General features: G+C 42.5%; 1 protein-coding gene across 1 annotated transcript in view; it reads left to right on the forward strand.

Moving 5' to 3' along the window:
• Window positions 1-12,550, forward strand: part of onecut1 (one cut homeobox 1) — a 54,302-nt gene extending 41,752 nt beyond the window's left edge. The window contains exon 2 of the mRNA XM_039770286.1: window positions 11,876-12,550. Coding sequence (XP_039626220.1) covers window positions 11,876-12,168 — 293 coding nt within the window. The 3' untranslated portion in view covers window positions 12,169-12,550. The remainder of the gene's footprint in view (window positions 1-11,875) is intronic.
• Window positions 12,551-13,472: the final 922 nt, after the last annotated feature.

Consider the following 13,472-nt stretch of genomic DNA (forward strand, 5'->3'; position numbering starts at 1 on the left):
GAGGCAGAAACCTGGCTTCTTAAAACGTTTTTAATTTTACATTTGTCACAATCATAGTCAAAAGACATCGGAAAAGATTTGGGGCAGCCACCCATATATTGTGCCCTGGTTGCAAATGGATAATTCGTTTGGGTTGTTCACAGATCTGAGTTCAAGACAGAACTGTTTTTTTAAGGGTTGTAAAGAAGGTGGCTTTAAAGGCCGTGACAGGAAGTGATGTCATCGGGACCAGAACTGATGTCTTCTGGATCAGAAGTGACATCATCGAAGGCCAGGGAACCGGAAGTGATGTCATCAATAGTGTCTGAACCAGAAGTGGTGCTGTCAGGGCCGGAAGTAGCATCATCAGTGGCACAGGAACTGGAAGTGATGTCATCAATTGCACCGGAACCGTGCGGGATTTTCCGTGGATGGTCTGCAGAGGATTGAGAGAGAAAGTCAATGCACCTCACCACCTGGTCGGTGTGGAACTACTGTTATTCGGGCCCTTTAGCTGTCTCCCAATTGTGTGTGTGTGTGACATTTTATACAATTTTTTATTTTAGGAATTTGTTAGGTTTCACATTCCCCTTGGGGTCCGAGCGCAGGGTCAGCCATTGTGCAGCACCCCTGGAGCAATTGCAGTTTAAGGGCCTTGCTCAAGGACCCAGCAGAGTAGGATCCGAACCAGTAATCCTCTGGATACCAGTGCAGATCCTTAGCTTCGCAGCCACCACTCCGCCCTTTATGTTTACATGCGTAAGAAATTTTCTGGAGTTCTTCTTTGTCGTAATGCTCCAATGTCATTAAATTGCACAAAAAAATTCCTGAAATAATAATAACACGTGTATTTTTACTTAAATGAGACATGCGTGACGTTACTTCCATCTATCCATCCATTATCCAACCCACTATATCCTAACAACAGGGAGCTGGAGCCAATCCCAGCCAAAACAGGACGCAAGGCAGGAAAACAAACCCCGGGCAGGGCACCAGCCCACTGCAGGGCACACACCCACTAGGGGCAATTTAGGATTGCCAATGCAAACCCAGGCCTCCTAACTGCAAGGCAGCAGCGCTACCCACTGTGCCACCGTGTCATCTGTGACTTTACTTGTTACTTCAAAAAGTAACTGGACTACTTAACGCGTGTTACTTTTAACGTGTTACCCTACTAGTCTCAAGATTGTGTTGTTGAGCTTAGCACTGTATGTTTAGCTCGTCATCTTAAGGTTAGCAATGTCTGAAATATCGAGACAGATTATTTCAGCCAGGACAAGGAATAATGGGATCACCACTCAAACATTTCAACATGATTTAAAATTTTGAAGGGAATTAGTTCAGTGGATCGAGACTGTGACTTTAAAAGGAGTTCATCAAAAACACGGGGGCAAAGATGAAAACTTGTTCACGGTAAAATTTTCCACAAACATGAGGAAGTTCTTCTTTACACAGAGAACCACAGACACTTGGAATAAGTACGTAGTGTGGTGGACATTCAAAATTCGACTTGATGTTATTTTGGAAAGATTACGTGGGTGCAACTGGCGAAATTTGTTGGGCTAAATGGCCTATTCTTGTCTAGTTCTGGGGTGGCCTACTCTGATCTTGGAGAGTGGCTCTTGTCAACTCACCCTTTCAACACTGCCTATGGTGGCAAAGGCAGAGCGAGAAATCTTCCACCTTCCTCACACTTTCTATTTCCACCATTTTGGCACAAGAAGTAGTGAGATTCACACCTCCCATACTAACGCCTTGTCTCACTCACTGAGGTGTAGATCTCTGTAAATAGCTAGCTAGTTTTCTGAAATGGCGCTTTGTCTAAAGAAAAATACTTTAGAAACCAAATGTTGTATTGTATTTACACAGATCATAACTAGCATAGATTAAATCTTAACAAAGAACAGTTAAAAAAAGCATGAATTGACTGGCCGGCTAGCCTGGGGGAATACAAATGAAGTTCGATTCAGGATATACTCACAATAGCAAGGCATTATGTGCCAGAGCACGTTTGTCCGCATGTAACCACTGTGGTCCCTGGCCGGGGCTGGAGCCCGGCCGGGATGCCCAGGAAGACCAGAGGAGGACTTGTGCCTCCTCCAGACTGTGAGGGGGCATCCGTCCTGGTTATGTTTGTTGGCCTCGGGTACAGGGCTTGGACGCCCAGCCCTGTAGGGACCCGTGGCCACCGCCAGGCGGTGCCCCAGTGCCTGAGGAACCCTGCAGCCCAGCACTTCCGCCACACCAGGAAGTGCTGGGGAGAAGAAGACAGGAGACACCCGGACGGCTTCCGGGTGCGCAGCCGGCACTTCCGCCACACTGGGGTGTGGCTAGGACTGATTGCCGGGAAGCAGCTGGAGTCCATCCGGGTTCCCATCTAAGGGGCCGCCTCCCTCCAGTCAGAGGCAGAAGTCGGGTGGAAGAGGACGGAGCTGGAGGAAGGACTAGAGGCGGCCAGGAGAAAGGCAGAGAAACTGTGTGGCCTGGACATTGGGGGAATCGGTGCTGGAGGCACTGGGGTGTGTGAGTGCACAAAAACTTGTATATATTGTAGAATAAACAGTGTGTTGGGTGAACATAAGATGTCCGTCTGTCTGTGTCCGGGTCCCAGTCCACACCACCCAAGTTAAGTTTGTTTGACTATTAGACTCTGCAACGTGTAGTAAGGACTGCTGAGACAATCACAGGGGTCTCCTTCTCCTCAATCCAGGACATCTTTCAGACACACTGTCTGCGTACAGCCCACACCATTGTGAAAGACATCTCTCACCCATCACATGCACTGTTTGACCTCCTGCCGTCAGGTAGAAGATACCGTAGCATTAGAACCAGCACAGCCAGGTTCTATAACAGCTTCTTTCCCCAAGCTGTCAGACTTTTGAACTCCTACATGACACCCAGTAACATCCATCCATCCATTATCTAACCCGCTATATCCTAACTACAGGGTCACAGGGGTCTAGTGGAGCCAATCCCATCCAACACAAGGCACAAGGCAGGAAACAAACCCCAGGCAGGACGCCAGCCCACCACAACACCCAGTACCATATCCCTATAACATTCCCCCAATTATGTACTGTCCCTTTGCACTCTGCACTTTACTATGGATCTCGAGCATTGTTCAAGCTTTATAGTCCTGCAGCTTTAGTCTTGTTATGTTGTATTGTTGCTCTGGGTTTTGGTAATATTATGGTGTATGTCCATTGTATGTTGTTTTGCCTATGCACCGAAATTTCGTTCAATCATATTTATGTGAATGAATGACAATAAAATTGAGTCGAGTTGAGTTAGTGTGATCACTCCATGCCATGCCAACTGTACCATGCCCTGGCCGGCTTGAAAGAGGTGGACCCAAGGCACAGTTCAGTAGGATTTGGGAACAGTGTGAATGCTAAACGTGCCGGAGCATAGAACACATGTAGTGTCATTTCATTTTATACCATTTAACTTAAAACCAGATTTTCATTCTCATCTTACAGATGAAAATGAACTGTAGTTGACGAGAAAAGCTGAAAATTCCTCCCTTAACATCATCTGTCTCTGTAAAAAATCTTCCCGTATGTGCGACATGATTAACAGTAAAACGCTGTGCTGCACACTCAATAAATCTGTAAGCGGGTAGAGTGTTATCCTGCCCCACCAGACTCTGAAAATACACAAAATAAGGAAAATCATTTTGACACGCATGCTTGTCACTCCGTGTTCAGATGTTTTCATTTTACACGAAGCCGTATGGTCATGACGAAAGCGAGCCCGGGCCCAGAACACTAAACACAGTGTGAGGGGCAGTAGGGAGGCGGGGGGACAGTCGTGCTCAGGCTACGGTACGGAACAAAAGTGCCTGGTGTGAGTACACCCTAAAGGCCTTTACCAGACCAACAGCACAGTTAGCATGGAGTGGGAGGGATAGGATGAGTTTATGAGCCCATTTCAGGTAATTAGAAATGTAAGCATGGGTAGGAATGGGAGCTGAGTCTACCTAAGGTGAGCTGTGCCTAAACTGGTGTGGCGAATGAAGCAGGCGAGCCAGCCTACACTATGACATCCTGTTGGTCCAGGAGATACCTTAAGGTAGCCAGATGAACATAAACACAGGGTAATAATGAAGCTCTCTCTCCTGTCTTTGCTATTTTCCATTCTGATGAGGAGCCATTTCTGCTGCCCTGTGCAGTTGGCATGCTGGACCAAGGGCACGCCAGAGCACATCAGGTCAGAGCTTAATCAAGACGTTAAGACAGAGAGCCACCTGGTAGTCTATTATCAGGTTGTATTATTTTAACTCTTTTTAGGGCTAATTTTTTTTTTTGTTTCTTATCTCCCAGGGCTGAATATTTTTCCAAAAACTAACATTTTTTAAAAAGAACACAAAGCAATTGTTTAACATATCAAATCAACAAAAAATATTTACTTTTGACAAATGTTACTGTCTTGCATGTTGTATGAGCCAGCATACTCTATGATTTCACATACATATCACATACATTTTACACAGCAAAGTCCTGCAAAGTCTGATCTCGCTCAAAGCAGCCAATTTCAGTCATTGCCACATTGCATGCATGGCATTATAGCCTGGCTCACCCCATGGGATTTGCTTCTGTTTAGTACAGAAGTGAATAAAACTTTGCAGCAGCACGTAGTACCTATCACCATGCTGCATAACCTGTCCAAAGCCACCAGGGGACAAAGCACGTTTGGACCAATGCTCCCTGAAGTTATATCACCAGTTCTGTCCCATCTCTATTTGTAATACCACAGCATGCTTCATCTCGTCTTTTGTTGTGGGTTTACACTTTGAAAAACGAGAATGCGATGCAAACGCAGCCCGTGATTCAAAAAAATTTCTCTGCCTTCCTGTTTGTCTCGTCTGACGGTAGCTGAAAAGCAGCATCAGGAGAGAGCAGCCTGAAGTACAGCAGCTGATGATCTGTCATGTCCAACAGCAAGTCATGCCGTCTTGTGAAGTCCAGCAGCCAGATCGGCTCTCAACGGATCAATGTCTGTGTATTTATCCCACGCGAACCTTGCCGTAGATGCATCGGCTACACGAAGCGCTCAACTGGCAGCAGATCCGCTGGTGCGGCATCGGCTGGTGTTTGATCAGCTGATGCCGGCTTCTCACTCTCTTGCTCGATCTCCTGATCACTGTCAATAAAATCCGATTCTGAAAAATCAGAGTCCGACTCCGCGATAATGCGCAAAACATTGTCTGCCGAGTGTTTTCTTTTCTGCACTTGCTTCGCTCCCTTGTCACATGTCGATGCCATCTTGCCATTGTTTACAATTCGCAACTCACGCACACGCTAGGATTAGTTGCCAAGTCAACAAGTCTAGCATTCCTCCAAGCACAGAGGGAATGCCTGTGACGTGAATGTGAGATTTGTTGCCATTAACAGCTGATTATCGCCCTCTATCCCTGGATGTTAACTTTAGTCGACATTCGCCCTCAACCCCTCCTGTCGACAAAAGTCGACATCCGCCCTAAAAGAGTTAACCTACATATTTGTTATCTGCTTTTATTTTGAGCATATTACCTATAACACATGATATAACATACTGTATTTCTAACTTTTTCTCCTGCCTTTTCTGGCATTCCATCTTGTTGCCTGAGATCATAGATATAAAAGGTCCCTAGTCACCTGGGGACCCCGTCCAATTTTAAATATAAACTGTATATAACCTGTGCCTTTGGACCTCTGAGGGGATATCCCTGCTCCTCGATTATTCGGCACCTGCAACAAGGGGGAAACTGCCTTTCTTAACACTTCAGGCAAAGAATAAAGTAATCAATACCGGAATACCTTTGCAATTTTAGAATCAGAATTTTGCTGACAGGTCAGTTTGCTCTAGGCTAGTTTAAGTTAGAGTTACTGACATTTTATGAAAGCAAATGTCTCTGTAATCTTTACTAAGATATGAACGCGTAGTCCATAAAAAGTTACTGGCTTGAATGATTTGGATAGGACTAAAGTTTCAGAGGTCCTCTAATAATGACTGCCCCACCTCGTGGTGTCAAACTAATCTCGTCCAAATTGGGCTTTAGTATTATTTACTCCGTAAATTCTTCTCTGGCCACTCTATTTGCTCTCATGTTTTTGACATTTCTCATTTTTGAGCATGTTGTCCCTGTTCTGCGCTCCGGTGCCATTTCTTTGGATTACATGTTTGCTTTTTTTTAGCATGGTGAAGTATGGGATACCGGACCCCCTGATAAGAGCTGTTTGGTCCCCGTACAACTGGTGTCAGAAGCTTGGTCCACATTAAGTCGAACCCGTTTCCGGTGAGAGTTGGACTCCGCTAGGGCTGCCCTTTGTCACCGATTCTGTTCATAACGTTTATGGACAGAATTTCGCGGCGCAGCCAGGGCGCAGCCAGGGCGTCGAGGGGGTCTGGTTTGGTGGACTCAGGATTGGGTCACTGCTTTTTGCAGATGATGTTGTCCTGTTTGCTTCATCAGGCCGTGATCTTCAGCTCTCTCTGGATCGGTTCGCAGCTGAGTGTGAAGCGGCTGGGATGGGAATCGGCACCTCCAAATCCGAGACCATGGTCCTCAACCGGAAAAGGGTGGAGTGCCCTCTCAGGGTTGGGAACGAGATCCTGCCCCAAGTGGAGGAGTTTAAGTATCTCAGGGTCTTGTTCACGAGTGAGGGAAGAACGGAGCGTGAGATAGACAGGCGGATCAGTGCGGCATCCACAGTGATGTGGGCTCTGCATCGGTCTGTCGTGGTGAAAAAGGAGCTGACCCGTAAGGCAAAGCTCTCAATTTACCAGTCGATCTACGTTCCTACCCTCACCTATGGTCATGAGCTATGGGTAGTGACCGAAAGAACGAGATCGCAAATACAAGCAGCTGAAATGAGTTTCCTCCGCAGGGTGTCTGGGCTTTCCCTTAAAGATAGGGTGAGAAGCTCAGTCATCCGGGAGGAGCTCAGAGTAGAGCCGCTGCTCCTCCGCATTGAGAGGAGTCAGATGAGGTGGCTCGGGCATCTGATCAGGATGCCTCCTGGACGCCTCGCCCCTGGGGAAGACCCAGGACACGCTGGAGGGACTATGTCTCTCGGCTGGCCTTGGGATTCCCCTGGAAGAGCTAGAAGAAGTGGCCGGGGAGAGGGAAGTCTGGGCATCTCTGCTCAAGCTGCTGCCCCCGCGACCCGACCTCGGATAAGCGGAAATGGATGGATGGATGGATGGAGCATGGTGAAGTTGTTGGGCTCACCTGAAGTAAGTTCTATAGGTAGAGTTTGAGGCGTAAAGTAAACCCTTAGGAGTTCTTTTGAAGGCTATCATCTGTTTTTAGGTTAGAAATTCTTTCTCCATGTTGTTTTTTTTATTTATCTCCTCCACACTACTTTCCACTACTTTTCCGCATTCCTTTTTAGATCACAGACTGTCGCAGAGTACTTTGATGGCACAGGAAACTGGGAAAGGAAATGAAGAATAGCAGTTGGTAGTAATGATTACAGACTAATGAAGTATATGATATTAAAATAGATTAGACACACAAAAATAAGAACATATGAAAAAGCCAACTTTCTAAATTGAGGAGTTGACCAACAGTATTAGCTTGGAGTCTCTCTGGTTAGGCTCTCCAGATTTTTCGTGCATTAGAGCAAAATCCACCTCAGCACTTCTTGGAATAAGAAGCAAACCAGTGTTGGAAGATCTAAGATTATGGCTGGGAATAGAAGACGATGAGAGCACTCCAAAATATAAGAAGGGGCAAAATTATTCAGAGTATCAGGTACCTTTTATAGTGTTATAAAATCAGTTCTAAAGGACATAGGTAACTAGTGTAATGACGCTAAGACTGGTGAGATGTTCTTAGAGTCTTACATCTCTTTAGTGTAGCATCATGAGTCACGATGTGGATGGAGACTGACAAGATACCCATGAGTTCCATCCACCACTCCACGTCCTTTTAACCATGAAGGTCTGTTATGGTATCAGCAGCCACTTCATAAATCTGCTAGCCAGTTTCAATGTACAAAGATGACATTGATCGAATTGTGCATTCCAGAGTCTTGGTCTTATGTTGTTCAGGTCACTAGTGTTCTTGTCTGGTCAGTTTTGGACAAACAGGTGTAAGATGAGGACACAAAGTAAGATGTGCCACTCCAAAATGTTCCAATAATAATATCCATAATCTCGACTGGACCAGGTTTACCAGGACTCGCTGCTGATAGAACTTGGCATAACAGGTTTGACTTAGTTAACTCATTTCTGTTTGTTACTCAGGATTTGGGCAGCGTAACTAGTCCAGTTAGCCCAGGTGCGCCTTATTTTAGGAACTAGGATTATACTTTAGTGTGCATTGTCTATGGTTAGCTTCCATGATGAGTAATAATCCTATTTGATGTTTGCATGCCATCCTCAGGTTCTTATGAATTTCTTCAAAGTGTTCTAGTTTCTTCCTATTATCCAAAAAAAACATATGTTAGCTTTGCTTGCTCCACTCGACCAATTTGCTGTTTCTCTGCATACATTACAAAGAAGTGAAGTGCCGTTTTGGAGATAGGCGTCAATGTTACCCTAATTAGTACCTGGGTTAGCTGAGGCTTCCCAAACATTCCAAGTGGTGTAAAGTACAGTAGATTGATAGGAAGAATAAATATATGGATAGTCTTAAATATTAATATTAATTAAAGAGACTGTGGAAATCCTCTTTCAGCATGCATTAAAAACAATCTTATACAATAACTGTGTTTTCTCACGGACATCTTTTTAGTCTTTTTAGTCAGACTCCGTGACAAACTTTATCAGAAGCAATGAGCTGTTTATAACCTCGTTGATTTAATTCAGTAGTGAAACTTCATCCAAGCAGAGAGTGACACTCTTTCTCGAACTGTTGGGTCTCTGTGACCAAGGCCTGCTGATGAAAAGAGCACATAACAACCAAATACACGTCACCATTCTTTGTATTTAAAATTTTCATTATCAGGTGTTTGGACACACAGTCATGTAATCTTTGCCTTCCAGAATTGGTTGAAGTCCAATTATTCACCTTCCTCAGGGTCACAGGTCACCCCAAACCTCACTCCTCTACTATATGTGGGAAGCTGATCTGGCAAATGACCACCTTTCCAACAAGTCAGTAATTATTATAGACAACACTGGGACAAGTCGCTTTCATTGAGAGGAAGTCCATCTCTGGTCAATGTCAGCTTTCTTCATCTGCAGATATGCAGATATCCTGACATTTTAATTTACATTTGGACAGTTATAGTGAACGCGATAAAGAACACAAAAGAGCTGCTCTCATGGAGTTATACAGTACATATTTTTGCATTAAAATTCTTAGTTATATTTGTGTTGTGGGCAAAAGCATGAGTGTGTGCTTGAGAGAACATGTTTAAATAGACTGAGCTCTAAGTGGATCTTTTCAGAGTTGGAGTCCGACTTTGTTTAAATGAATTGAAATTTATGTGAATATTTTGAAGGTTGTATTTCTTCCTCTGATTAGATAGATAGATGTGAAAGGCACTATATAATAGATAGATACTGTAGATAGATAGATAAGGCACTATATAATAGATAGATCGATATGAAAGGCACTATATAATAGATAGATACTGTAGATAGATAGATAAGGCACTATATAATAGATAGGTATGAAAGGCACTATATAATAGATAGATACTGTAGATAGATAGATAAGACACTATATAATAGATAGATAGATAGATATGAAAGGCACTATATAATAGATAGGGTGTCAGAAACCTGTAATGGAGCTTCAGAGCCTTTCAGTCTCCAGACATGAGAAAAACAAATCAGTGATAAAAAATAAAAGACTTCACCATTTTATTTTTAGTTTGGAAAAAAAAGCATAATAGCTCCATAACTATTAAAAGTTCCACAATGTAATAATTATAATAATAATAATAATGGTGACCGACTGACCAATCATAATAATGTAATAATAGTCATTTTCCAAACCCGCTTAGTCCAGACCAGGGTCATGAGGGTCTGCTGGAGCCTATTCCAGTTAGGACAGGGTGCAAGGAAGGAACAAACCCTGGACAGATTGCCAGGCCATTGCAGAGCAAACACACACACACACACATCCCAAGTGCACACATGGGCCAATTTAGCATTGCCAGTGCACCCAATCTGCATGCCTTTGGGACTGTGGGACAAAACTGGAGCACCCGGAGGAAACTCACATAGACACAGGGAGAACATGCAGAGTTCATGTAGGGAGGACCCAAGATGCAAACCCTGGTCTCCGTACTGCGAGGCAGAAGCACTACCACTGCATCACCATGCTGTCCTGTAATAATAGTTCCACAATGTAATAACTGTAATATTAGTAATACTAGGGGCTCCCTTCACTGCTCACTTCGCTTGCCCACCCCTGTGTTTGGTTTACTGGATATACAATTTAAATAGATTGTTATTTTCATTGGAATTGTTACACATGCATTATTTTCACTTTTACTTTAAAAACTTTTGTAAAAATAATACTTGTCCTTTATTTCCGGCCCCGGGCATGGTTAAATCTCTTTCTCGCTGGACGTATGATGTTGCTTGCGTTGTGGTAGGGGGGGGCGTCTGAACGCACGCTAAGGAGATGCTGTCGGATCATCTGCTGGCTTACTGCTGCTGGCAAGCTGCCTGTTCTGCTTGTCACATGTTGTTGTTTTAAGAGCTAGGAGCACATGAAGCCTGTCTGCCAAAATCAATCCAACAACTGCTAGGTTAGATGTCCGTGGACTTGGTTTAAATGATGTCTCACTGCCTTGTCTCGCGTGACGTTGTAAAAACAACACTTGTCCTTTATTTCCAGCCCCAGGCGTGGTTACATCTCTTTCTCGCAGGACGTATAACGCTGCTCGCGTTGTCAAGGGCGGGCCATCATTTTAAAGCCTGTACAGCCGCTGTCCTTTTTGCCACTTCTTGTCTCTGCTTTCACGTTGTGAAGATGGGGGGTTAGGGTGGCTGAACGCACGCAAGAAGAAGTGGCCGGATCATCTGCTGCGAGTTACATGTTTTGCTTGTCACTTGTCATTGTTTTAAGAGCGGGGAGCAAGTTAAAGTGTCTCTCGTGGGACTTCAGATTGTCTTCTGAGAAGATCACATCTCGTCTCCATAGTCTGCCACCTCAAGATTTTTTTTTTTATAATAGAGAGATAATTATAATAATGTAGTAATAGTTCCACAATGTAATAACTGTAATATTAGTAATTTAATTATAATAATGTAGTAATAGTTCCACAATGTAATAACTGTAATATTAGTAATTTAATTATAATAATGTAGTAATAGTTCCACAATGTCATAATTGTAATATTAGTAATGTAATCATAATAATGTAATAATAGTTTCACAATTGTCAGCTTTTGAAGTTTCGAGTTAATTTACATTTATGTATCTATTTTGCAAACTGGACAATATCTCAATATTTCCTAATAAGCAGTTTACTGTAGTATTAACATTTTTGATCGGTTTATTTGGTTTTTGATATTTACAACTTCCATAGCATTTTTAAAAACAATTCAGGCTTTTATCCTGATACCCGTGTCCCATTTTTTTAACCTACTTTTCTAATTTCTGGTTACATTCACCATTATTTTTAGCAAAGTGGGCAATACATTGAGAATTCTGAATCTTAATCAGTATATAAATGTTAGCTTGTAATCTGTGCATTTATTAGAAGTCGACTTCATTTGTGTTGATCACAGGATACGATGCCACCCTCTGCTGCCATCTAGTGGGTAGCCACTGAGAAAAGGTGCCCACAGACATTGGGCAGACACACATTAATGACTCTTGCATTTAAATGTGCATTTATTTGCTTAGCAGACACTTTTATCCAAAGTGACTGGTTTATGTTTAATGAAACGAAATGCTAAAAAACTGTAATTGTTTATTGACATTGATTCTTCTACTTTTTTTGTAGCTTGCAAGAGAAAAGAACAAGAACATGGCAAAGGAGACAGGGGAAGCGTGACCAAAAAACCCAGGTTGGTCTTCACAGATGTCCAGCGTCGAACTCTCCATGCAATATTCAAGGAAAACAAGCGTCCGTCCAAAGAATTGCAAATAACCATTTCCCAGCAGCTGGGTTTGGAGCTCACCACTGTCAGCAACTTCTTCATGAACGCCCGAAGGCGAAGCCTGGATAAGTGGCAAGACGATGGCAGTTCTAACTCAGCTAATTCATCTTCATCAAGCACTTGTACCAAAGCATGAAGGAATAACCATGAACTGAGCCTCGGTGGAAAAGCTTTATAAATTTAAAAAAAAAAAAAACTAAAAATGAATGAAACAAAGAAAGACAAACCAGGACCTCAAGATAGCAGGTTGATCCTTTTAAACTGTTTTCAAATAAAAAAAAAGACAATATGATATTTATAATATCCAAAGAAAAACCAAAGACTTCTTCCACCTGCATTAAGACTTTGTTCTGCAACACACTTTAATAGGATTTCTTGCAAAAAAGACACTGGTCGTACACCTTCATATTCATCATCATCCTCATCATCCCTCAACGTATTTGGCTGTTATGGCGGTCTGCAGCATTGTGGTTCTCGTAATTGAATGGACATTATCCCAAAATATGAGCCATTTTCTTTTTGTTTCAAAATGCCATGAAGGTGTATGATGTTGAAAACAATATATATATATATATATATATATATATATATATATATATATTTACATGTAGTTTATATGTATGTATATATATATATATATGTATAAACACATAGTGTGTGTACCATAGGTCAGAGACATTGTCAGGACAGGACAATGAAATGGGTTGTGCCTCAGTATGGCTCGAATGTTTGTGGGATCGTCTGTTCGATTCCCGTCTGTCAGGACTTGAACCCCAAAAGTTCCAAGATTTCTTCGACTTTTCCGTTCAGTCCTGTCAGGGCCATTTTTAACCGACATCCGACACAGCAGTGCTTTCTCCCTATTTGTCAAAGGGTTTTGTATCCAGACCAAAAAAAAAAACGAAAGAAGAAAAAAAACAAAAAAAAAAAACAAAAAGTAAAAATAACTTTTTAATACTATAGCATACCAAAGAAAGACAAAAAAAAGTTATTTTTAAAGCAGAAAGTCCAAAGATTATTTTTTATGGAATACTTGTATTGAATTTTTTTGTGTGTCATTTCTTAATCGTAAAACAGCAACCATCCAGCTCTCCACTGTAATAACTTGATAGCAGTTGTCTCACATTCAGCCAACTAAGTACACAGGGGTTCAAATAAAGGCGTTATATAGCGGGGGGCTAAGAATGAAACCCCTTTGTAAAGGCATTAAAATCAAATTTTTAAATGCCGACACAATAGAAATATATTATATATACACATGTATTAAAATAAGCTGCTTTTTCTGGGGAAATGTGGCATGTTGTAATATCGGATATCTCAGTAAATGGGATAGAAGTTCTATGCATGCACATTCATAAAGAAGAAGGCATTCAGGTTGGGATAAATGAGAAATTTGTCTGCTCTGTGACAGTTGAGCACTGTTTGCCACTTCTTGTCTCT

The sequence above is a fragment of the Polypterus senegalus genome, chromosome 12 (assembly GCF_016835505.1).
Source record: "Polypterus senegalus isolate Bchr_013 chromosome 12, ASM1683550v1, whole genome shotgun sequence".
NCBI lineage: Eukaryota > Metazoa > Chordata > Cladistia > Polypteriformes > Polypteridae > Polypterus > Polypterus senegalus.